Here is a 27679-nt window from a genome sequence, read left to right on the forward strand (position 1 = left end):
AGGAACAGGATAGCACCACCCATCCTTTGTTTCTGTTGATAAAAAAATGTGACGACGTCTGTATTTTTAGCCACCCACTAGATTAAAACGTTGTATTTAATTACGTAATTTTTAGTTGTATATATAATTGATGGTATTTTCTCTTAAATTCTGCTTTAAAGTGGTAATCTTGAAGATCTCAGTTTCGTTCTCTCTGGGGGCACTTATGGCGATAAACAGTAATTGCGGGAGCATGCTTCTCAGATATCCCATCAGTGTTGCATGTGTGACGTTCACGGTTGGCTCCGGTTGTAACTCCTGATTTTCCTTGCTGACGGTCGCTTTCCTTTTTAGACTGTTTGCCTTCATCTGAGCGTCGAATTTGTTTCTTTTTCTTTGGATTTTCACTTATTTTTAAAGTTGTATCTGTAGTCAGCGATCTTTTCTTTGTTTGTTCAGCCATAGTAGATTACTGTTTACTTCACTTGCAGAGACCGGAAAAGCAGTCGCTTTACACACAAGTTTGTTTGTTGCGTTAGCTCCGCCTGCCCTCTTTGGCAGACCAACCACTGCTGGGTGATGGAAAACGCGTCACTAACTGGGCACTGCTTGTGATTTTTTCCACAAATGTTGCACCAGACACCAAGTCCATATTAATACTGTATACTGCAAATGCAAGGCTTTCATTAGTGGGCCATAGGCTCAGTCACCATTATGTTACCTCATTCGGTGATAGATAGTGACTTAACAGACAATTATTAAAACGAAAATCAAGATTATTACTTTAATTTAATTTATGGCCACTTAGGGGTAGCAGAATCAACATTTAATCAAAACACTGACATATTACAACCTTATGAGTGGATATTGATAGCAGTTCAATTTACACATAACTTTAATATGACATTTTTTTCATATCGCTCTTCTAAGGTTAAAGGCGGCAGCCCAGAGAAAAGCAAGACAAACTAAAAAGATTGGATCTGACCAGTTGCAAAATCCAGCTCAACTTTGGCATCACTTTTTTATGACTTTATTGCTTTGCTATCTGCTTGTTCAACATATGTGATAGTGCAATTGATGCCGCTATCTGTTAATTGTTTAGATGCCATTTGTCCAAGCTGACTTGACTGAGAAAGTCCCTGCTGGAATGTTTCAATCATCTTAACATGATTGTACAAAATGAATGGATGTTTTCGCTGTCACTACCTTATTGCAACAGCCGATATTAATTTTACCATTTTATGGTAATGCAATCAGGCTGCTTGTGCCACACTACATTTTAGTTTTAAATGTTGACATTCATTCAATTTCCAGCTGTCAGACTGAAAGCTCCTTTAATCAAGATAGAAGTTTCCTTGCTTTCAGATTAGGTATGCGCATGTTGACAGATAGAAATGTTTCACCTGGAAGCAGGTGGTGTGTGATATTCACGACTTCCTCCCCCTCAGATATTTGAGTACCTTCACCAACGCTTATTGCTCATGTTGATGAGCTGTTTACCCTGAAACTGCTTGTGAAGTATTCTTTATAAACCAGGTCTGTGGCTTCACAATGCTTTCTGTTCTTACTGCTTACCACCAATGTTGGGGTGGTCGTGTTTAATAACGTACAATTTTATGATGTAGGAATGTTTACAGGGTTATGTGCAGCTGGCAATTTGTGTCTTCACATCCACTTAAATGGCTCATACTGAGTGGAATAGAACCATGACAAGATAAAACAAAATAGAGATTTCCAATTAGCATATTTGGAGTCCTGTTTGGTTATGAGATTATTGCTTGCAAATTCCACATTAAATTGTGTGCTAATTTTTCAAGTAAATGCTTGCTGGAACTACATTTTCATTTTAGAATGTAATTACTTTAGTTAAAGCTCTTCTGCTGGGATACTGTTTATATTAATGAAACAACAGAAAAGTTGTATTAACACAGACTACATTTACGATGAAGTTTCATGGCAGGCTTTCAGCAGAGACTCGGTGCTGTTCTTCTAAGAGACAACATAATGTCTGACAGACTGATCATGCAGAATCTCAATTTCTTAAGCCCACACTTTAAATTTTAGAACAGAAAAGGGGATTATTTGTAATGAAACTAAATCAGTTGCATGACTGATCAGTTGCCTGGCAACAGTGTTAGTATTGGCATCAACAGGTTTTTCCAGCTTACAGCCTTTAATTCCATGTTACACATGACAACAACAGCCTTTGTACAGCATACAATTCTTGATGTAAAATAAATATTCAGAATTGTGTGGGGAACTTAAATGTGTTTCTTTTAGTGGGCTCCTGTTGACAAAAGCGGTATGCCTAGTGTCAAGTTCAATGTTTTAACACAATTGGGAGAGGACCAGATGCAGACTCTGCAGTTATTTATTTATTCAAAAAGGAAAATTCAAAAAGGCCGAACAAAAAATCTGACTGTGAAGAATCCAGGGAAACAAAAGTCCAGCAAAAGGTCCAACTTAACTCTACGAAAACAGGTGAAAACACAAGGAGCCACAATGAAAATCCTCACCAGTTCAGGTATTCAACTAAAGTACGTCCACAAGGGAAAACAAGGGTGACTTTTTGGTGACAAGTTTCACAAAGGAAGATGAAAGTTTCAGGATGAAAGACGACAACAAACTAGCAAAAAAAAACAAGGGAAGGCAAAGTCTATGTACACTGAGGGGTGCCAGGAACAGGTGAGACAAATCAAACACAGGTGAAAACAATAAGGGCGGGGCACACAGTCACAAAGGCGGGAAACGAAACAAACATCTTTCTCTGGCTTCTGTTTGCATTTCTTTTGAAAGCAAAGTTTTACTATGTTTTTTTTTTTTTAAACACAGCTGTTGGCAAGATGCTGCCTCTACTTAACAGATTTGGTAGTGGCATCAGTATTAAATTGGTTTAACTATAAAGGTTGTGATATACGATATAAGGCTGAAAGTTATGTACATAAAAAAAAAAACTTCTACAGATACAAAGCAGAGATAAAATAAATGTTTAAATATTACGAGTTCTGTTGAAGACTGTTGAAGCTTTGAAGCATCCCTCCATTTTTCATTGCAAAACCACATTGTGTTCAGAAGTCAGGCTGAGTCATCTTCCAGTTAATCTGATCATGCTGTAACATCAACCTAGGCTGATTTTCATCCACGGCCTTCTCTCTGGCTCATCCTAAACCCCTGCAGTCATGATCTTTTCATAAAATGTTGAATAAATGTTTAGATAATGCGACTTAAAAGATTCCTTATCATTCACGAAAGGAAAGCAACTTCAGAGACATTATTCTCATTCACAGCTGTTACTTCCTCTGGGCAATGAGTGTGTTTGACCTCTGTGCCTTTGACGTTCTTTGTTTGTGTAAGTTGTTTGTTCAGTTACGTGAGCTGAATAATAAAACTGACATAGAACATAACATTTTAAAAAAGCTTAAATTAATATTCTCACCTAACAATGTATCATAATCGAAGTATAAAGAAAGATGAGGAGAGGAGAAACTGTCATGATGAATGGAAAGCCCTGCCCCCTTAAATATTTTTACTACACTTGTCAATCTTTCCTTTAAAGTATGGCACATATATGCAGTTTACATGTTTGTAGATTAAAAACCAACATCCTTAATAATTTATGAATCAATGAATTCTTAACAGAGGCCAAAACACTAGACCATCACACTAGAACACAACACATATACGTATTTTCATCTGTATATTTTTAACTCTACAAGAGGCTTTGTGGATGCACAGTTACCAGTGTTCTCTGTGAATGTATGACTGTCTCAGGTAACTAGTCTGGCTGGGGCATAAACTTCCCTGAATCCAATAAAGTGCTGAGCAAGGGCACTAACCTTAGCCCATCTCTTGGCTGGATCCTGGGCAACATTTCACAGAGCGGGGAAATACAACAACACAGTAGATATGCTGGTTGAGAACAGTTTTTAAAAAAGAGAATTAAAAGTAACAAGTAACCCCACTTGTGGCTTTTGAAATGGTCCTGTAACTGAAATAATTGAATGCTTTGAGGCTGCATATGCTAATAGTTGTTGCTTGGCATTTAAGTGGACTGAAAAGAGAGTGTTTATGTGTATGTAAAGATTGGTATCAATGTCAAACATTATGTAGTCATAGTTTTCTATGCACACATAAAGACTGTCCAGCTGGAGCGTGGGCCTTTAAGAGACTCTCCACCCACTTATATGGCCTTGACATCTTCACAGAACAGCACCAATGATCCCCTTAATAAACAAAAACAACTTCAACATGGATGCCAGTGCCTGCTCATGCGTCTCCTGTTATACAACCCCAATACAAAAAAATTTGCCAGGGAAAACACTGCCAGTAGCTAACACACTATCAAGTAAAGCAGACTGAAGTGTCAGAACTAACCCGCAAAGTTGAAGTATTTGAAGTTAAAGCTCACCCAGCATGGCACATATGACCTTCCAAGCTAGTCGGATCAAGCAGGAGAGGAGCATGAGCTACAAGCTGCAGGTGGTGAGCAGATCGGTGACCCAGGGGTGGCCAAAGTATGTGAGTAGCATTCTAATAAGCACACCACCAATGGGGCATGTGTCATCTTGAAAGGGATTGAATTCTATGAACACCTTTGCACTACTGAAGAGCACGTTCCCCAGTTGGGGGTGTCCAGATGAGCTGCACACAGACAATTGAAGACAATGTATAAGCTAGGAGTTTAAATGCTTTCCTGTGGCTTTGACCTCAAACACATCTCTTCCAGTTTAACTCACCCGCAGTTCAGCAGTGAGGCTGAGAGAGTGGCGCAGACGGAAGGGATTCTCTTGCGGGCTGACCTGTTCCTGGAACCCGTGAACTAAAGAACCACACTGCTGCAAGCTACAGGTGCTAGTCATGCCTTGTTGTTGCTGGGCCCTTATGTCAAGATGAGAGTTCCCACTTTCAAAAAATATCCCGTTTACAGAGATGTCTTCAAAGAGGTTGTTAAAGCTGATGCCAAGATGACAGGTAATAGCACTCCCAACTCTAATGTGCAGAGGAAAACCTGGCAGGAAACTTGAAATGTGAATTGGGCTGAACAGCAGAGACAACTCAACATTCACACACAGTACTGAGGTTCTCCCAAATCTAAATGGACCAAGTTACCCTGCAGAGGAACAGTCCCCTGTCTTCTAGGCCCAACCTTCCTTCCCAAACAGAGAGCAAACGGCGGTGAGATCAAGATCAGTCCATGGAAATCATCCAACCTCCCCAAAGATGTTAAGAATTTATATGTACTTGATGCACAGGGACAAGATTGTATAAAACACATAAAAAGATTTGGGACTGACCAGGGACTATTTATTACCATACCATACTGTATACTATATTATATTACACTATACTATATTATACTATAATTGCAATTTTTACCGTTATATTACTTACAGACTTTTATACTGCACCTTTTATTGTACCATATTGTATCGTAAACCTTAGACCTCATACCATACTGTATTATCTCATCCTGCATACCATGTCACTTTATCCCATAACTGTCACTTTAACTTGTCACTTTATCTTGTCACTTACGCCTACTTGTATAACAGTTGTATATACCTCGTACTTATAGTTTTTGTTTTTTATGTATTCCTATTTTTATACTGTATTTACTGACTTGCTATTTTGTCTTTGTACAGCTGCAACACCTGAACCCTGGGTATCAATAAAGGATTATCTTATCTTATCTTTTTTGTGTGTCATGCACAATGATTAGAGTATCATGGTGTGTATTCATATAGTGTCACATAATACATTTATAGATTTCTATGTACAGATAAAGAAACAATTCCTACTGTTTGGGACTGTGAGAGACTTTCCACTTGCATTTGTGGCCTAGACATCATCATCTGTCATACCGAGCACAAACCACCGGTCCCTTTGATCAGAAACAAAGACCTCAACACGGTTACCCTGAGGTGCCAGCATCAGTCGAGTTCTAGTCTGTCAAGCTGTCTAGTTGGTTCAACAGTTGTCCTAATAGAACATCTCAAGCATTAGAAAATATTGACCTTCGTAAAGATCAGATAGATAACATACATAATTTTGTATCCAAATTAAGGTCATCCAATCAGATCAGAGAACCTGCATATAAAAGGGTGCATGAATGATTGATTAACTATTTTATGATTTTATTTAGGTGGATGCTTCAGCTTCTGTCAGGACAATGTGTCCTGCACCACATGAAACAGATTAAAGCACTTGCCTAATATAGTCTCCTTAAGTGTCCAACCCAAAACAATAAAACTGCATTTGTCTCTTTAGTGTTCAGTAACATATTCAGCATTTTCTTTCATGTGAAAGCACATTATCCAAGAGGCGGTTTTGAGCACTAATACACGTTTTGTGTTGGCAATCTGGCACAATGACTAAGGTCATAGGATCAAGGACAGGTGTCACACTGAGGTGAAGTTTTTTCCATGAGTCTGAAAGACAAAGGCAGCTTCCTGAATGCAGTGAGACGTTGGTAAATCCGTGAAGAACTACAGCAATACAGGAAGAGTACATGCTATATGTACATAAACCCATAGTAATTCATGAATAATTGAAAAGAAACACCATGAAACAGGAGTATTTGGAACGAAATATGAGCATCGTGTATACAACCCTCTGTTGGATGAAAGCATGCGCATACAGGAAGTAACATGAGGATAGTGAGTGAAACATGACCCTTGTTGAATGAGAATAATTATGAAAGAATTACTTTAAACTTTGAGCATTTTATGACTTTATAATAGCATCTCTTTTGGTTTAAATGTCTTAATATTTATATATTCATCTTGAAATGAAGGCTCATTTTACCCCATGATATGACTTAATCCAAAATAAGCCAAAATTTGAGCAAAGCACAACTCTCTCTTGGTTGGCTTCATACCTTCTCGGCGTCTGGTTTCAGAATTTGAGTGAATTAGAAAGCGATAGGAGAATCAAAATAGTGTTTCAAGTACGAAGAACATTTTGCAATTTTTATTTGAGCAGGGTTTGGGTGCACATGTATAAACTCTATAATGAGTTTAGTATGTTGCTGCTTCAAACCATTTCACTTTCTTGAAACTAGGTCTATAATCACTGTTGATAACAGAAAAGGAATAGTTTGACAACTTAAGACATATACTGATTCACTTTCTTGCCAAGCTTAAATGACAAGATGGATTCCACTGACACTTCTGTTAAATATAACATTACAGCTAGTAGGTGGTTAGCTTATCTTAGCATATAGAATGGTAACAAGCGGAAACACCTAGCCTGTCCAAAGGTAACAAATCCACTTACCAGCAACTGTAAAGCTCAGTAATTCTTCACCGTAAAGGACAATTAATGATAAAAGTAAAAATGTATTAGACCCAGATGTGATTAGAGGGGAGATAAATAGTATGGCAGTTCCTGAAAAGGGGTCATTTCTTTAATTGGTGTTCTTGCAGTGAAATCTCTTCACCACGGGAACAAGTGGCAGAATACAAAGATAAGGTATAATTACTGCTCACTTGAAGGGGCCAATCAGGTGCCATCAGGACCCTTATTCTTATTCCACAGGGGAAGTAATTCAGTGCTAAAAAGGCACTGATTGCAGCGCTCCAAAATCCAACTCCAAATCCATGGGAATCCTATTGATGTAAGAATGCAACTGGACTGTGAATGGACTGTTAATGGTGACAGACTGCTGCACTGAGACCATTTAAACTGTTCTGAAAGAGGAACTGAGGCCATTGCTATTTACTTTCCCAGCCTAATTCTTCCTTGAAAAACGTTCCAAGCCTCGCTTTGCTTTTGCCACTTGTCTTCACTTAGATCCAATTTCTGTAAGAAAAGTAAAATAAAAGTTTTAACCAAGAGCTTTAATGACTTTTTCTCTCCTTTTAAAAACACATTTCTTTCACTGCATTACTCTCACAGAATACAAAGACTGCAGTAGTCTAACACAACCCAGAGAACATGGGGGAAAAATCCATAAATGTGTTGTAAAGTGCAGAGGTGACTACAGGAATAAGATGTCACAGGCAGGTATAGGTGAGGGGTCAGGTTTCCCCAGTGACATGCCAGCGCTGACCATTTCTTTCTCCTCCCCTCTCGATGAGAAAAGAGGCCAAGCACCTCAAGACCAATGGGTCAGTGTGCACTTACGTCTTCATTAATAATGCATGGCTTTCCATTTGAGCCAGCAGGCTATGGAACAACGCAGTGGGACATACAGTTGTTCATACATTAACCATGTACCCCTCTGATGACAGGCACTGGAGAACCCACCTCTCTTACTGCTGCAATTTTACTGACTCAGCTTTTACCTTTGTGCCCTGTCACAACACATATGTATTTAATCTATTTTTTGTATGTCTCGGCTTGAAGTTTTATGCATGTATATATGTCATGTTTGAAGCATGCTGACATGTTGAGATGGAAATGTTGAGGATCGTTTGTTATTTTTGCACAAAAATGTCACTAAATAAATTTAAATAGGACTGATGCCAAAATGAACCACATGTGCTGCAAGCTAAGCTGAGGTTATTATAGTCTATTATAACTTTTAGATGATCTTTCTCACGTATTTATTCTGAAAACACTAAGATATATATGTTGTGTTTCTATAAATGAAAGAATATATCCTATTATTTAAGGGCACCAGCGTAGTGGTTTCAAAACTTCCACATGATGATTTGGTGATGGTTAGGAAGATCAGAAAAGTGATTTAAAATTCAGAATTTTAAGGTTTTTATTACACATTTATTTTCCTGCTCTCAGAATCCCAGCAGTACATTTGATCAGTGCCGCGCAGATGCTGCCCTGCTCGCATAAAATGCCTTCATGTCACACATATACTAAATTCTAACTCCAGGCTTTCCTTGCTGTGAAACATACCCCAACTCCCCTCTTTCCTCCCTTCTTTTCTTTTTTGCAGAAAATATGACTTCACTGTATTGAAACCTTCAGGCTGCAAACCAGTTCTCCAAATGATCTCCTCTTACGTTTTAAATATCTGTGTTACATAATTGGCTGCTGAGGAGGCATTTTTCTAACGTCATCTTTTCTTGTTTTTGTTTTTTTTGGAACTGCAGGTTCCTGGTGGTCCCGGCCAATCAAGACGCTCCAGGTTCGAGGCTGAGCAGCCCACAACTTATAACGACCACCTCACCGGGATTTAGAGCGAGGGAGGGGGTGCCGAAAACGGTGATGGTAATAAATTTGTGACTCAACTTCACTGACTGCCTGCGAGCATGCACCAAGGTCTCTTCTTGCTTCAACGCGAGTCTCCTCAGACGCCGAGGGAGTAGCTGGGAGGGTGGAGAGAGTGAGAGAGAGGAAAAAAACAGGAGAAAGATTTCAGCACTGGAGCTGTCCGCGGCACTTGGAGAAGTCTGTTATTCCTGCCAAGAGAGGGAAGCTGCTTCCGACTGTAAATTCTCTCTTTGGGACTGTGAGGGGAAGGAATAATAAACTGCTGTGCCATTCATCTCTCTGCGGGGCTACCGATTGGCGTGGAAAGGCGCGCATACTTCATTCGAGCGAAGTCTTGCCATGCTGGACGGCCGGGCTTGAGACAGAGAGGATAAAGTGAGAACAGCAGCCCTTTACTCTTTACGGTGAGTCCACATGCAGCCTGCTTGGCTTCCTTGTATGTTACATAACAATCAGAAAACTGTCATGTTGAATGCTGCGCTGGATTCATTTTTATCGTTTTAGTTGCAAACACGGGCTGTGACGGGACGCGTAAAGGTGAGTAATGCTAGGAAGCATTATAGATGCTTGTATGAGAGAATATTTAGGTCAGCATTCACATGGGTGTGGATGCGCGTCGTGGTTGTTAGGAAACTACAGGAGTTCTTATTGCTATCTCCGGCTGGGTTTGTTTGGTTTCATAATAGGGGGGAAAAAAAGACAAATTCCTTCTCTAGACTGTAGCTGGTGCATGTGCGTCAATGGGAGCATGAACACCAGACTACTGCCTCTTTCTGCAACCTTACAGTGAGTTGTATCAATGAGAGATTCTGCAACTAATGGCATGGCTCGATGAGTATGAATTGATGCTCCTCTCTGCAGCAGACATACAGTAAGTAGTTTGCTCTCTGCCCAGCTGCTCCGTCCACTTTTCTCAGAACTGTCCCATAGGAGAGTGCTGCTGTCCATTAAGCCCTCCATCAGCCTTTGTTTACAACCCCAATTGTTGTTATCTTTTAGCCATTATATATAGGTCCACAAACAAGCCAATTTCAGTGTTAACCTTGGAGTGAGTCCTGCTCCTCTGTCTGTGACAGATCCCTGCAGCCTGAGCTGCTTCACTGCCGCCTGCTCTGTGGTTATTGTCAGACACTCTCAGAGCGTTTGGCTGGCACAGCCTCTCTGCCTGGCAGCGCCTGAATGCCAACGTGATGTCTCCAGCCTAACGATGCATTGAGATTTAAATTCCTCCTCCATTCAGGCACTGTTTTTGTTTGTCCATTCACAAACCCCCGTATGCATTTGCTGAGCCTTGAGCATATCATGCTTTCTGTGGAGAATGTTTTTGTGCTCAGGCAGAAGCAGAAGGACTGAGAGAAGAGGCAGTAAATGTCAGGGGAGAGTTGATGCTTTTTGCACATAACAAGAGCAAATGAGGAATCTGAAGACCAGTGGGGAGCAAGATAACCATACTTAAGCTCTGTTTGATTTGTTTGGCTCTGTGTGTCCAAGTGCACGTCCATCTGCGTGTTTTAATGATTCCGCTCACTCAATATTACAGGGATCAGGGTGAACTCGTTAGTGTAATTAGTTCCAGGTCTTTGCTTCCCTGGTCTGTGGGTGAGATCTTCGGCTAAAGGGGGATTCATCCCCATGAAAAGGCATGCTTTGTGGGGCTTCCATTCAAAAAATCCAACCCCCCCTTATCCTCTGAAACAAGGAATGAAAAGGGTGGCTGGTTGGGATTCTAATCAGCACATAACAGTGACATCCAACTGCTCTGGGAAGGGAACTATACACACATAACATGTACACATAACATGCAAGGAAAGCCAGATACACATTAGCATCCTTCACATGCTTTCATATAAGATATAAAAGCCATGAATGCGCAAGACAGTGGACAAATGTGGCTTGAAATTGGGGTCATCGTATTATCTGTTTTCTAAAGGGGCTGGAAATTACACATATAAAGTATTACATGGTTTTGTTTGCGTTGTAAAGCAGTGCTGTCTTGACCCAGCCATTTAAAACTCAAGTGGTCCCATTGATCAACTTCAGATGGTTAATACGATGTGTCTTTTTCCTTGACTTTTCTCCAAGTTTTTTTTGTGTTGCACTGGAATAAATAATCTCTCCAACACAAGACACAACCTGAGAAAAAACACTCATTCAATTAATGCTTTCAAAGGCATGAGTTTAAAGGGATTATAGGCGAAAATGATGGGAACCACTTATCTTGGTCTTAGTGTAGGTGTTGACACACATTATTGAATGTAATACCCTTAAAAAAAGCAAGCATATCGTTTTATTTTGATGTGAATTTATTACACCTAAATTCTCTTCTGTCATATAATCACAGTAATCTTGTAAACATCGAAAAGCAATATCCTTGATGGCACCTGGACAGTTTTGCACCCACATAGACAACACATCTGATTATATAAACTATTCTAATTGAAAGATATATTGAAGCACAAAACGCCTGACGAGTGAGCTGTATTTCATGAAAGTCCATAGACTGATAAATGGCTGTTATATGAGCTCCTGTAGATCTCAATAACATCCCCATGGTGACACTTGGCAGCAGAGGACTGAATACTAATATAGACCTTAAGCTGTCCCCACTGGCCTCTAATATAGTGCTGCTTACAGGAGAAAGCAGATCGAGAGACGAAATGCTTTTTTCCTTATCTGTCGATCATGACATTCACAGAATGACATGTGGATTTAAGGAAACACGGTAAAGGACCGCCAGTCCAGTGTGTTGGACCCTATTGTTGTTGTGAACTGCTTTAAACTAAGAAGTGTGTCTTGTCCCACATGGTCTGGAAGAGATGAATGAACGGGTGAAGTGTGGAAGGACAACAAAAGCATTACTCGAAGGAGCAGAAAATATCACAAGGATTTGAAGAGCACTTTGGTGCCACCTCCCCCCTGAAATTATCAATAATTAATTAAACCAAGATCCTCCTGAGAGCTCCATCATCTGAGAGCTCTTTACACTCAGTTGCTTACATGAATCATGAGAATGGATGCGTATTGATCCTAAAATGTTTAATAGACTCATAGCTAGTAGTATAAAAGCTACATAAAGTTTCAGAGAAAATAGGGGAACAAAAATGGACTCACCTCTCTAAAATCAAATCAGAATATATAATAGCAAAATCATAGATCTTGTATCATAAGACATCAAAATGATTGAATTGCTGTTATACAGTCCCAGTGCAGTTTGAAAGAGTCACATTTTCTCTGCCATATGTCAATTTCTACCCCAAGGAGTGGCCCTCTTTTTTCTTCCCTTGGTCCAGATCTTTTTTTATCCAGGGGCATTTAAATCATTCAGAGGGGTCCTGGAAGCAGAGCACAGCAGCAGAGGCAGCTGCTTTTCTGAACGGCAAGCCTGGGGGAGTTTTATCCCATCCTCCTCAACTTGAATTGCCCTCAAATGTAATATGGAGGGTGAATTTGGTACTGTTGAGCCTTGGTGGCATCATTTTTTAAAATACATTTGTCACTTGAGGGTAAATGTGCCATTTATCACAATCTGTGACTGGCTTTCGTACTTTAGGCTATTGTCAGGTATAATAACACTGTGTGAATGTAGCAAAATTACATTAAGTGCGATGATAAAAGAAAAACAAATTGTCAAATAGGTAACAAACCAATAGCTCAGAGACATTATTGAGAATCTTTTTTTGGAATGAAAAATCCTAACTGAGAGCACACAGAATGTAATATTACCTTTTTGTATGTATTATTGGTAAATTGGTTGCGTAGGAAGGTGGCTTTAAGAATTCCCTCCCGCTAATTATCAATAAAAGTTAGTTCAATTACTTGTTTCTCTCTATATTTAACAGCTGTAAAAACATGATTAAAAAAAAAGACTATATAGTTAAACACACAAACCAGCCTATGTTTTTTGAGGCCTACTTCCATTACTACTTCTACTACCTCTAGCTTAAAGTTAGCCCCAGAGCTAGCATCCCATCATCAAGCTGTTGGGTTTACACAACTCTAAACAAATCTAGGTTATTATCATGATTACAGTAGGTTACCCAGTGGCTATCATTAGCAAGCTAGCTAGCAACACACAACATATAAATAAGAACAACTCTGAAATTAGCAGGAGAGGTCACTTTCTTCCCCACCCTTCCAAGTCCTTGTACTGGATGCAAGATTATTTTTCCAACAACAGCAAAGGCATGACACTACTCTACGTCTGATTGGTTTAACCTGATTTTCTTTTCTTCCTGAGTTATAAACATTTAAAGTGTTTGTGGTTACAATATCCATTGTGGTACGAGACTATCAATTCCTTGTCCAAAAAAAAAACCACCTTCCTACTGATTATTTATGGCAACACTTGTTTTTCATAATGATTACTTATATCTAATATTTGTGATAATACATTGTTCATGTATACTATGTATGATAATGCTTTTTCATTATGATTTATTAATATTTATGTATTTATTCACATGCTGGTGTAGTTTAGCCACTTGAAGATATATAAGTGCACCTCACCTAACATTCTGTTTCATGACTCTTACTAGCCACGCCCTGAGGAAGACCCGATGCGGGTCGAAACCGGTCGGCGTTTACTCCTGTAATATTGATGATTCTTACGAGAGATGCCCTGATTTAATAAAGGCATTTTAAACTAAATCCTTGTCTCGATGCGGGTGTGCCTGAAGAAAGCCCAGTGGCTTCCCTCCTTTGAAAGGCACTGAGTATTTGGAAATCCAGTTTGAGGCAAGAATAAAATTCCATGACCTTTGCCATACATCATTTTTCGTATTGGACCAAACTGATATCAACCACAAATGAAACTCCTAGTAAACCTGAGAAAACCAAGCCCAGATACTCAAATTAAAAAAGCATGAAGAGATAAGTACATGAAATGTATTTACTCAATTATCGTTTGGGGCCGCTGGTTTAGCTCAGTTTGTAGAGCAGGCGCTCCATCTACAGAGGCCACAGCCCTCGACGTGCTGATCGCAGGTTTGACTTCCGGTCAGCTGATCATTTGGTGCATGTCATCCCCTACTCTCTAGTCCCCACGTTTCCTGTCTCTCTTCAGCTGTCCTATTAAATAAAGCCAAAAAAGATCATCCTTAACATATTATCCTTTACATTACTTTTTACGTAAAGAAAATACTACTAATGCATTGACCCCACCTGACTGTAAATGGTTATGGGTGTTTACTACAGTCATACAATTAACTTTGGCTTACCTGTGGGTCTGTTTAAAAGTTGTATAGTTATCTGACTGCTCTTCCTACAGAAAGAAATACTGTCTAAAATGACAAAAATAGAAGCCAAGTTGTAATTAACAGTTTGATTGACATGGATATATATGTTTGTTCTTTAAAAACTATTTACGTATCTGCTGCTGACTGTGTGCTCTTATGGATACAAAAAACACATCACCTATTTCTCTTGAGAGCATAAAGTGCATGCAGGTGTTATGCTTCACAAACATTGCTGTCAGTCAGGCAGGAAAAAGGCTGCACAGTTTGACGGGCTCATGGTCAAAAGCTTTAGAATCACAGACTTGCAAGGCAACCAAGTGGCAGGTTTCTCAGCTCTATGTAATAAACTGAGGTATCAAAGCCAGGCACTGACCCATTTGTGTCAGAATCGACTTGTGCACGGAGGGAGAAAAAAACATGAAGCCCTTATTTAAAATTCATAAGGTAACCTGGAAATGACAAGGTCTTCTGTGCGCTCAGATATGTCCTGCTTCACTTCCAGCTCTGTTTGAAGAGTGCAAAGCATTGTTCCCTGTTTTCTTTTCTTGATCTATGTATATATACTTTGTTCCACTGAGGAGAGATGGAACTTTGACGTTCGAAGCACAATGAAAGTATATTTGTACTATTTACTGCCAGGATTAATTTGATGGTGCAAACTATGACCTTGGGGCTTTTAATAGCTCTTAGTTTCTTGTTATATTTCTTACACTGCTCCTACTGTTAGTGAAGCCAATTCACTTTGTCGGCCATTAAAGAACAATTGGTTCATTGTTGTTTATCTCATTTAAAAAGGAACAGTCCATTATCTGCACTGCACAGTAATTGAGAATCTAGCTGTGGAGACAGCGTTTAACCAATATATCAGCCAACCCCAACTTTCTCTTTTTTTTTCCTGGGGTTTATATGAAAGAGATGGCAGCTTATGAGCTGGTCCTCACAGGCATCTCTGGCATCTAAAGCTTGTTTGTGCCAGCTCTGCTCTGAGCCAGAATGCAAAGGTCACTTCAGTGGATAATTATGTCCCGATAATAATCACTGTGCCATCCTGTACTGCGGTCACCACATCGTCTGCCGTGTCAGTATGAGATGTTTGTGAGCCTCTGCTTGGAGATTTTTCTATCTTCAAGTGGTTTGGACATTATCCAAGCCGTCACTGTGCTAGATCCACCGCTCTGGTCCAGACTGTAAAAGCACTTGACAAACTGCCATGACATGTTTTACAGACATTCATGGTTCCCAGAGGATGAATCCTACCGACCTTGGTGATATCCGGACTTTACACTAGTGCTACAATGAGGTTGAATTTGTGGTGTTAGCTGGATTGTAATGAAATGCATGGATGCTTCTTTGTCCTAAATAGTTTAAATTATATTTTCCAGGCCTTTGTTCCTTTTTTTGTGACGCTTTTGTGATCCTTGGGCCCTACTTGTAACTCCTTGTCTGATTGATGTTCCCTTCTTAGATGTTTGCAAAAAGGTTCAACTCTCTCTATTTCTTCTTTTCATTCTGGTTATTACGTCATGCCTTCAGACTTATCTTGCATACCCTTTGCCTCAACCCTAACATTAAGAACCAATGGCATCAATTACGTGATTTCCAGGAAAAGTGCTGATTATACTCCAAAATGGACACAGATTACAGATGCACACTCAGTTCCATGTAAGATTAGGTGGCTGCATCCAAGAAAGTTGTCGAGTTGCTAGAAATTAATTTGTTGGTAAGCTATAAAACATAGTATATGATTTCTGCCACATTCCTGGTTGTGTGTAACACCCGCCCCCACCCATCTCCTTCTATATGTTTGCCACTGTCTCTATCCCACAAGTCTTAAATCTTAAAAATGATGTACAACATGTGCATATTTGTTCACTGAAAGTCATTTTCAAATGTTCGGAAAGAGATGCTCTTCAGAATTAAGGTCAGCCTCTGTAAATTCCTACTATTATCCGGTCACCAATCCAAACCACTCCTGCATTAAAATAATGGAACGGAACCTTTCTGTCAAAGCTAATCTTTGCTAAAAGACAGCCTGCTGAGCTGATTGTCCTTCCTGTGGATAAGATAACAGTCTATTCAGTATTCTACAGGCCTACATATGAGTATTTTAATCAGTGTATATTCTACTCATGTCTGTGTCATCTATTAGTCTGCAGGAGGGCGTTGTTACTAGGAAGACTGACCTTTTCTGTAAAGTGGTTGTCCTTGAGGAAGAGAATTAGTGTGCCAGAATGTTTCCACAGAGTAAGGCTTGGCAGTCAGTAAACATGAAGCTGTCTTGTGATCTGTTACTGAATGCATTTCTTTATCATCTACAAATGTTTCCCTTTTGTTCAACTCTCTTCAAATGGCGCTGCCACTGTGGAACAATAGAGTCCATCAACAACGCACTTGAGTGATTTTCGTAAGCATGCTGGCGTTTTGAAAGATACTTCATGTTGTCATTTTGCCAGGGTGGACATGCAATATGAAAAAGCTGCAGCTGACTTTACCTTTGGTGCTGCTTTAGAGAGACAACAGCAAAAATAGATATTTACTCAGCCTCTGATTTTTTGCATGAAAGTAAACCAGACTAAAACAAATAAATCCAGGAGCTTTTGATTTGTTTGAACTGTGTTGTCATTTCACCATTACTAACTCTGTGTGTTTTGGGTGGTTTAAATGTCTGAAACCAGAGACAGTGCAGCCTGAGTGTTGTATCTTCTACAGTCTATGAAGCATGAGTCCACCAGCAGAATGAGAACATCAGGCCCAGCAGGCTATTAGAGTCAAGGCCCAGGAGGAAGAGAGAGGGAATTACTCCCATTTGACTTTGGATAAATGCGATCAAATTTCACACAAGCACTTATGAGCAGCGTGGATAGATGGGATTGCATTTGAGTGCAAAGACACATGTCCATAAGTAGCATGTAATCAACTTGAATCTATGACAGGCGCCGTTTTTCAATAATGGAATTCACAATTGTGTTCACTTAAGTGGGAATTAGAACTAAGTTAGTTCCTGCATTTTTATTCTAAAGTTGTTGCACAGCGTACTACTTCCTTCAGCATAGGATTTCACTTCATGTTTTTATGAATTATGCAACCACTTTTAGCTACAGAGTTCAGCAGCTGTTTTTGAAGATTCCAGCACACGGGGGAAAATTTCATTTAAACCCTCATTAATCATTTTTTCTCCATTATGTCTCATGATTTATACTTCAAACGCTGTGAACTGATGCATCTCACTCAATCAGAAGAAACTCCAAGGCACTCTCTTTTTAAACAAATAAAATGCCTAAAACACGCAGAGACCTTTCTGCCCTTTTATACTGGCATTCCACGTGTATGACTCTTCCACTTGGTTAATGTTGTGGTCTGGAGTTGGTGTAGACATAAAAAACTCACAACATATCCCCCTGGCCTTTGGTATCGACCATATACCATCTATCCAAAGAGCATCTCAAACTTGAGTCTAGGAAGCAGTCCTATCTTTACATTTTTCATAAAAACAAAATGTCTTGCCGTTTTAGACACATGCTCAGCATTCTAAATATGTTCACTCAAAATCTCATCGAAAACCTGCAGAGAGAGTGCTGTTAATATGATCCTCAGGAACTAATAAAGATGATGTTATCTTATCTTGAGTCATTTCATTTGGTGAATAGGCAGAATTGAAGAGACTGACTAGCTGAACTCAGCAGGTTGTGGTGATTGATGCAGCATACGAGTATTCTACTGTGGGATCATTATAATAAAGCACACATTTTATATTGTGCACACAAACCAACAGTTTGTACTTCTGGGACTCTCTGTGCAAAGTGTGGCCTTCTGGCATTATTATGGAAGGTTAATTTACCGGCAAGAAAACAGGTGATGTGTTTCACAGGCCAACAGGGTGAAGAGCGTGACCTTTGGGGAGAAGGTCACACCAGTACAAATCCCTGACCAATTTAGGAAATTTGGCTCAGGAAATTGGAAACACCTCACAAGGCAAAAAATTGATGTTCCTTTGGGCATTTCTGAATGAAAAACAATACCAATCCTTTCAATCTACCAGAATTGAAATATAAACCCAAACATATCTGAATGGCTAGATACTACCACGGTTAAGGTGGTAATCCTGACGATCTCAGTTTCGTTCTCTTTGGCGGCACTGGCGATAAACAGTAATTGCAGAAGCACATTTCCCAGATATCCAAACAGTGTCTCGTGTGTTCACGGTTGGTTCTGGCTGTGACTCTTGATTTTCCTTGCTGACGGTCGCTTTTCTTTTTGAGACGGTTTGCCTTCATCTGAGCGTCAAATTTGTTTCTTTTTCCTTGGATTTGCACTTATTTTTTAAGTTGTATCTGTAGTCATCGGTCTTTTCTCTGTTTGTTCAGCCATAGTAGATTATTGTTTACTCGCAACACTTGCAGAGACCGGAAAATGCAGCCTCTTAGCTCCGCCTACCCTCTCTGGCAGACCAACCACTGCTGGGTGATGGAAAACGCATCACTAACTGGGGCTGCTTGTGATTTTTTCCATGAAAGTCCATAGTGCTGCAAATGCAAAGGCTTTCATCAGTGGGCCATAGCCTCAATCACCATTGTGTTACCTCATTCAGTGATAGTAACTTAACAGACATTTAAATGATCTTTGAGATTATCCTGTATATACTTTGTCAATCATGTTGTTTCATCTTAATGGATAATTCCTTTGTCATTTTGGCCATATGTCATAATAATGAGGATACATGACCTTCCAAACCCTCACAAATCTTAATGATTTTGTTTGTCAGTGTTACTGTTTCCACCATCAGATGTCTCAGAACAATGACGAGTAGTAAGTTATTGGAGCATAGATTCATGACATGCCTCATGAGATGTGGGGAGCAACAGACACATTAGAGCAAAGTATAGATTTCTGCATCAATATGTACAGCAACCCTCTTTCATTATGATATAAGAGGAACATACCTGTATGAAGCAGCATTGACAGGTTTGCTTATGAGGTCTGAAGCAAATGAAATGATAACAGGGCCTCTAAGGTTGTATTTTGGGTTTGACATCTTGTACCAGGTGCATTGAGAAATATGCTTTGTAGTTTAGTTGTAGTGGGACCTACTATCATAGTTTGTACCTTTATATTTGCCAGTTGAATCATCCAAACCTCTTCTTGTTCAGTATCCACATCGCCATGAGGATTGAGCATTCCAATGAAATACTGGCTGAGCCTACAGAAATGTAGGAGCAGGAACAGAGGAGCAGTGTTTATAAGTAAGAAGGAAATGAGTTCAGGGACACTGTTGCTGATAGAAAGAGATTAGGGGGATTTGAAAGGGCCCTAGGTGTTCGGTGAGTACATACAGTTGTACGATGTGAGAAGAGGGTAAATAATTTCATTGCATGATGATCTCATCTCGGTGTTTGACTGCAGCAAGTTATTTAGTCTTTATTGTATTCTTACATCTTTTACAACAAAAACATGATTGAACCAGTTCTTCAGTTAGTTTACCATCTGTGCTCAGGAACAAAGACATTTTTTTATCTATGAACTGTACATGACTGTATATTCATGGACATATATTCTAGGTAGCCCTAGATTGTTAGTTAAAAGCCCTTTTTCTTCAATCAGCTCCTTAGGTGGTCACAAATCAGCATACAATGTTTTGCCAAGGGTGTGGTTATGTCATGAGATTTATAGAGTTTTTTACTCTGTATTCCTCCTACTGGTCATCTCATCAGAATAAAAGAAAATTTGAAAAACATTTTGCCAACAGCCGTGGCCTTTTTTGATTTGCTGCTGCAAGCACTTTCAATCAAATCTGATCAAACCACATCCACACAAAGCAGATTATCTGAACTCTGAGTTTATCTTAATAAATTATATTCAGGGCTGTTTTCCCTACTTTATTTATTTAACTTGGTTTGATATTAACTCATGAATATTAAACATTATAATAGTCAGGGTTATGATGAAATTGCAAAAGCACCATACTTCTGTAACTGTTCTCTGTATCTTTCTCTCTCCATCTGTCTGCAGCCATGGGAGTGCTTATGTCAAAGAAGCAGCAGGTGGAGAAGGTGCAGAAATGCAATGCCGTCGTCTCTGCCTTCCAGGCAGGCCTTAAGGAGCGTGCCATAACCAAACAGGCAGAAGAAGAAGTGGAGGAAGTTGAAGCCAAACCTTCAGCCAGTCCTGACGAGAAGAACACAGAGGAAGCAGATAAAGAGGAAACGGACAATAGCGCGGGTCCGTCGACCTCCCAGCAGGCCTCGGCTTCTGCCAGAGATGAGTGTAAGGTCAACCAGGAGGCTTGGTCGAGGTTACGGGACGGGAAAGGAGTGGAGCCTGAAGATCTCGACAAGACTCATCAGCTCACACCGCCTGCTTATGTGCGGCCCAAAAGAGAAGCCGATGATGACCAGCCAGTAGAGGTGGAGCTGGAAAAGAAAGAACAGGTATTATGTGATGTTCTAACAGAGGGGTGGCTGGTGATCCTTGTATGTCTCATTGAGAATAAATGAACAGCGTTTTATTTGAAGCAGGAATATATATAAAAAATACCCTCTACTTTGACAAAACAGACATTTTTAATCCCTAAGCCCTGGGATTAGAGAGATGTCTGCAAGATGTCAAAGAATCTCCATAGCAACAGCAGCGTATTATCTCCTTTTCTCCCTCAAGTTAGGCATTATGACAAAGCAGTTCAGCCAGGCTGAGAAGGGACTCTTAAGCTTTATCTAAACACCCTTGTTGAAGGTGAGAAAGTATGTGTTTGAAGTAGTTTTCTGCAAGGCTTTTTTTCCTACACTGTGAGGTGTGTTGTTTTTGTGCATGAGGACTCTTCAGTGTGCATATAGTAGGCGGGCTGCTTTGGCTGGATGAGAGAGGTGACCATATCCAGGGTGACACTGACTAACAGAGAATAGAGTTTACTGGCAGCACTGACACCATCAGGTTTTTTATTTTGGAAAGAGTAAACATCGCCTGGAATCTTGCTGTACTGCCCATGCTGCACTTAAACAAGCGGCACAGAAATAAAAGCATTCATGTTGCAAGAATAACACTTATCTATTTGGGAATTTTGAAAGACTATTTTACCACAACAGGGATCTTGACCACAACAGCTGGATTATCATTGCTGGATTATACATTCCGATTATAATTGGTTTAAAAGCCCAAACCGAATAAAAATGCTCCATATGAATACCTCAATCAGAATAAAAAGGCCCAAAACAATTGAAATTTTAATCCTGAAATTGACCCAAAATCACAACAACGGCAACTACTGCACTGAACAGATGATAGATCTGCATCTTGAGCTGATATGAAACACGGCAAACCGAATGCATAATGTGCGCTTGTCACACAGTTGTTGTGATAAAATGCGTCGGCGCATGTAAACAACAGATTGTAATGGATCACACCCCATGCAAACAGTTGACCTGAAATCTACAATTGGAATGATTTCAACCAAAATGACAAAAAGCCATGACTAAGCCCAGCCAATGACTAATTCATAATATGGGATGGTTTTGCCAGGAAAGGCTTTGAATGGGTTAAATTTGAATCGGTTTTCCTTCTGTCACATTCTAAGTTTTACATCTCCATTAGCAACTCTCCCTTTATATTCTTATGTAAAGTGTGGCGTTCCTCAAGGATCAATTTTGGGACCAGTTTTATTTTTTCCATTTAATATTTGTTCCCTGAACTTTAAACCATATGTGCAAGAAACATCTTAATCATAGAAAATCAGAAAGTCAACTTTGCATAAAAGATACCTCATAATTCAACAGGCGGAAAGTTGCTGAGCATAATCATGCTTCAAAGGATAAATCCTCAATGTAACGACTCCAGAAATTTACTTTACAATCTTGATCCAGTAAAAGAAACACATATGCCCTCTATGCCCCAACATTTTTAAGACCAGCTTTAGTCTGTATGCTTCTAACACACATCTAAAATTGTGTTTACGGTGGAGTGTAATGAAAATTCAAAGCCACTTTGATAGTCCTTATTTTAAGACGAAATTATGCACCTGAGAAGTTAAAGAATGAACTCCTCCGCCAGTGTAAATCCCTGTTGAAAGCTTAGCTCGCATTTGAACTGGGACTATAAGGCAGGAAGCTTGTTGACGTTAATGGAGCCATCAGGTCACAAGAGGTGGCCCATAACTCTAGGATAAGCTGCGACTTGGGAAATAAGACATTGTGTTAGCTGTGATGTGCCTACAGCCCTAAAGCCAGTGCTCTGCTGCTGAACTAGAGATATAAAAACAGCAAGGATGGAAACTCACTGTATTTGTTGTTAGCCAGGGTTAGTAATCTTCTCTGGCTTGACATCTGAGTGCATCCAGGCTATAAATCAAGTCTACAGACAAGATTGAGAAAGACTGACATGACCACATGTAAGACAAGGGCACTGATATCAATCTTAATGTTAAAGGCATAGCTGTCTTAATAATCCAACACTATGAGCAAATAACATCACACCAACTACTAATACATTATACAATACATGACCCACCATCAAACCACACTCCTACTACTGATGGACTGACGCCTAATCTTTCCTCCTGGCATGTTATTCAGAGCTTTGATGGACAGGAGATAAAGCAGTGCTTGTTTGTGTGTTTGTAGTGTGCAAGCGAGATAATATGCACCAAGAATTGTTCAGTGAATGACATAATCTGACTGACAACTCTGTTTTCAACTCAGCCACCGAGTGATGAGATGTGCGACGTGTGCGAGGTGTGGACAGCGGACGACCTGTATCCCTGCAGGATCTGCACTCGGGTGTTCCACGATGGCTGCCTGAGGGAGCTGGGCTATCTGCGTGCCGAGGCCCTGCAGGAGATGAGAGATACAGCCCACACCGTTACTGGCTGGAGCTGCTACTATTGTGTAAGTCTGCACAGCTCCCTGTCACCATTACATGTAAATGCATGGATATAGTATGCTGAAAAATACATCACGTAGAATTCAGTATTGACAAAACCCAAGCTTTTTTTTTTCGTCACAATTTCATCCTGTTTCTCCCTCATGACAATGAGACGACCTTGCTGACAGTTGTTAATGCAAGTACCTAAATCAGCAGCAGCAGCAGAACCTTTTTACTTCACGTTGTAATTATGCATGAAGCTTTTTTCCACAAATAGAATCAGATAGCCGATAGCGGGGCAGCTGTGTCTCAGTGGTAGAGTCGATTGTCTTTCAATCGGAAGGTCGGAGGTCATGGGGACGTGCACCCCAGGAAGTTCTATACAGTACTATTCTTTTAAATTGATAAAGCACACACATCCTTTACTGATGAGGCAGAGACATGTTGAAAAGAAATTAAATATTTTAATTAATCAAAGACAAGCACTAAATGAGATGGGACTGGAGCTACAGGGAAGGAAAGGAGGATTAGACAGGTTGAAAAATTACACAACTAATTAAAATGATTCTTTATTATAACAATATCTAAAAATAGGCCTGATACAAAATTTTAAATATAGTGTGACCTTAAAAAGCTACAGCTGCCAGTCCAAAATTAATCTAAACTGAGCTGAAGCCACTAGAGGAGATGCAGACTACACTGAGGAGAGTGCAGGGGTGCTACCGCTTACTCACCTTAGGTGCAACACAGCAATCCTCACAGCAACCACTGGTGCAGTCTATTTGTGTCCCATTGCAGTGCTCTGAACTCACATGCAATAGGTGCAGGGACCTCAACACAGGTGGCTAGCCTCCCAACAAAGTGACTCTCAGCTTCTGAACTAAACAACCAAACAGAGAAAACACAAAAAACCCAGTTGGTTAAAAGGTAAAATAATCTCAAATAAACCAACTTAACAAAATGGTCAAAGCAATTACTCTAAAGTACTATAAAAGGGGCAAGAACCAATGAAAAAAGGTCAAAACAAAGCGTATAAAAGGGGGCAAAAGCAGCAGCATTATGGTAGGTCAGCCTGAAATGAAACACAAAAATTAACAAAGCTCAAAATTCTGCAATTTAACCACATGCTGAGCCCCCCTACTCATCACTATGGGGCTTCATGAGGGATTGTTCAGCAACAGCAGAGGAACCATGGGTCAGAGCAAGGTATGTAACAGTAAAGCTAAAGCCAAAAAAAGCAAAGATGGTAAATGGACTGTAGTTATATAGCGCTTTTCTAGTCTTTGCGACCACTCAAAGCTGCTTTTACACTACATGTCACATTCACCCATTCACATACTGATGGCAGAGGCCGCTACCTAAAGTGCCCAACTGTCAATCAGTTATCGCTTTCATACCCGTTTGCTATGCCACCGGGAGCAATTTGGGGTTCAGTGTCTTGCCCAAGGACACTTCGACATGTAGCCTGAGGGAGCTGGGGATCGATCCTCCGACCTTCCGATTGAAAGAAGACCAACTCTACTACTGAGCCACAGCCGCCCTAAAGATCCCATTAAAAACTTAAAAAAGACATTTAAAAAGACAAACTACAATTTAAATGGGAGTTTTACATACCTGCAGCAACACCAACAATACAACAGCATGCCAGGCAGGAGCAAGAGAGACACACAGAAGGCCCAAGGTTTTTACCTGGCCTGATTAGGGTGTTGATGGAGGAGTTAGGTGGGGCTGCGTTCAAAACTGCGCTGAACATGAAAAAATTGCTGTGTTCGAAATCGGATACTATATACTAGATACAACATAGTGCGTTCGGCGGTAGTATGTAGTACGGAGCTGTTCACATTTATTTTGCAGTATGCAACGCCAGGCGCCAGTTTCCAGTTTTGGAAAGCAGAAGTAAGCAATAGCCTGCCAATAGCAAAAAGCTGCTTCTTTTGCTATAGCGCCCCCTTCCGCTCTTCAGGAATGCTGCTACTCTCTACTATTTCAACTGCCCTTGTGACGTTCCAGCGCTTTGCATTGTGTTATACAGTAGGCGAGGCAGACTGGTCCGACGCATACTGGAGATTTTTGAAGTATACTTCAAGTATACTGATTTTTTAATACTGTACGATATCCGGGTATTTTTGGCACACTTTACATTTTGCTTTTGTTTGCATACTGCATACTACATACTACATTTGGGCCAAATCAGTACTTACTGCTAGTTTAGTATGGCATTGCGAACACAGCCCATGTTCAGTACCACATGAGTAAGGACTTACTCTTCAATCACAGCAATCACAGAGTTTTGACATCAGACTGACAACATCTAGTTGACAGCTCTAAACTGTAGCTGCTTGAGCTAACATTAGCTTCACAGACAGTCTGTGCTGTCACAGCAAGCAATCCTGGAAGTCCAGATATGATGTTCTCAAAAGTTTCACTGGGACATTTTGACAACCTGTTTACCACATGTCAGTCACTTTGTCTAGACAACTGCTGAGCTACCTGCTAGCTAGCTGTCAGACAGAGCCCATTCCTTCTATCTTGTTCAAACATCAAAAATAATACAGAGATGTGTTTCTTCTTCTTCTATATAAATGTACAGATAACAACAAGTAGCCTTTTTTCTCAGACTTATTGACATGTCACAGCAGGAAATACACAGGTGGAACTAATATAGTTAACAATGGCTCTGTTTCCTTTAACTGTCAGCGATGCTAAGTTAGCCACATTCATTAACTACAGTTAATTTAATTTGCTGGCAACATTTGCCTTCGAAACAGGTGGAAGTTACTGCTGCTGCCCTAAACCTTCACTTGCTACAACGTAATATTGATTTAAAAAAACTGCTGTTGTAATGTGAAAATTGCTCTGATTCAAAGTGCACTTTTCTTTTTTATGTGTGAGAATTGTGGGAATATAAAGCATCGTTGTTGAGGGGGATTGTCTGCCAGCTCAAGTTCCAGAGTTTGGGGGGATGAATGTATAAATGGTATAAATGCCTACAAGCATCAACATGACAGTGGCTAACTATAGTACGCTGTTCAGCACTTGTGAGATAAGGACATGGGAGCTCTTTGATGTAGCTTTCTAGCAGGCAACTGTGAATGGTGAGTTATCCCACTTTTTACAGCAGCTGTTACTCCACACAACTGTAATACATCATGTTTTTTTGAGGGGGGGAATTAAATCAGTTTGTGTTTAAATAACCCAGTTTCTCAGAAATTCATACCACAATGCCAAAACTGATGCCTCTCTGGTTAACGCCGCTCTGTTAGGAGGCATAAAGCAATCTGTTGTAATTCAGACATAAACAGCTGAAGAGCGCTTTTGCTGGAGGACCCTTCAGAGTGGAGTAGGTGCTCTGCTGTCTTTCTCCAGCCTGAGAAGCAAAATCACTTGCCAAAATTGTGCTTAGAGGGGGACGTTTTCACACAATCTGAGAGAGGACACTGAAGGGTCCTCTGTCTTTGGCTGGCTCCTTCAGTGTGTGTGAGGAATGGAGGGTGGAAGGACACAATTCACTGAGGGGGAGAGAGAAAATCTTTATTTGAATTGTGCATTCTAGTCCTCATAGGGAGGGAGGGAAAGCAGCTTTTTCGTTAGCACACATCAGTCAGCTGTTACAAATCCCCCCCTTCTGTGTATCTGACGTTTAATTTCACACAGGCATTGAGGACGGCTGCCGGCAGACGGGATGAGTTTCCTTGAAAGTGGATATACAGTCAGCCTTCAAAGCAAACTGCTGCATGTATGGCTCAATGGCACCAATCAGATGCACCAAGGGTTCATGACCACGAGTGACCCTTTTGATAGCATTGACTGCATTTTTATGCTTTATGCTAGTTCCAAGAATTGCTAAGGGAAAAGATCCTGGGGTCATGCTAAGTTCAAAGTTGAGTCACTGTGAAGGAATGCATTAAAAAAGCATACATGTTGGATGTAAGTGACATGGAGCAAGATAAGCATTCATTTTGAGTCCTACTTGTGTCCACCATGCTGAAAGTTCAATACTCGCTCTCCTTTTATTCACTCGGCTATTTAGTAGCAAGATGTTTCTGGGAAGCTAGTGAAAAGGCTTATCAGAGCAGAAACAATGAGCTAAAAGTGGCAAATATGCACAACAGACATGTGGGGAACTGCAAGGTTGGACGCTTATTCTCTTATTATTTATGCGTCGTCATATTATAATGCAAGCGACACCTTTCACACCATCTATTGTTCACATAGACATCTGTATTCATGCAGCTTTGAAATCAGACTAAATATGGCTTTTTAAAATCTGTTTGAAAACTTGATCAACGCTGTTATTTCTCTGAACAGGATAGTCTGAAATATCTATTTCTGCAAGCTGAATAAGATTAGAACGTGTTATTATTACACCTACTGTCCCAGGGGCCTTTTGAGTCTCAAAGAACCTATTTTGCAGATGCTGTCAGAAGATAAAACACTTTTAAGGG

General features: G+C 40.1%; 1 protein-coding gene across 2 annotated transcripts in view; it reads left to right on the forward strand.

Moving 5' to 3' along the window:
- Positions 1-9087: 9087 nt before the first annotated feature.
- The window catches only part of phf24 (PHD finger protein 24), a 30380-nt gene continuing 11788 nt past the window's right edge, over positions 9088-27679 (forward strand). Inside the window, exons 1-3 of one of the 2 annotated variants that reach the window (XM_069677089.1) lie at positions 9088-9557; positions 20394-20812; positions 23072-23257. In XM_069677089.1, the coding sequence (XP_069533190.1) occupies positions 20396-20812; positions 23072-23257 (603 nt within the window). In that variant the 5' untranslated portion in view covers positions 9088-9557; positions 20394-20395. Of the gene's footprint in view, positions 9558-9670; positions 9691-20393; positions 20813-23071; positions 23258-27679 lie in introns of those variants that run through there. The other variant, XM_069677090.1, reaches the window with a different exon arrangement.

This window comes from Semicossyphus pulcher, unplaced genomic scaffold (assembly GCF_022749685.1).
Source record: "Semicossyphus pulcher isolate SPU_LCO1_2020_fin unplaced genomic scaffold, fSemPul1.0.p SCAF_28, whole genome shotgun sequence".
NCBI lineage: Eukaryota > Metazoa > Chordata > Actinopteri > Labriformes > Labridae > Semicossyphus > Semicossyphus pulcher.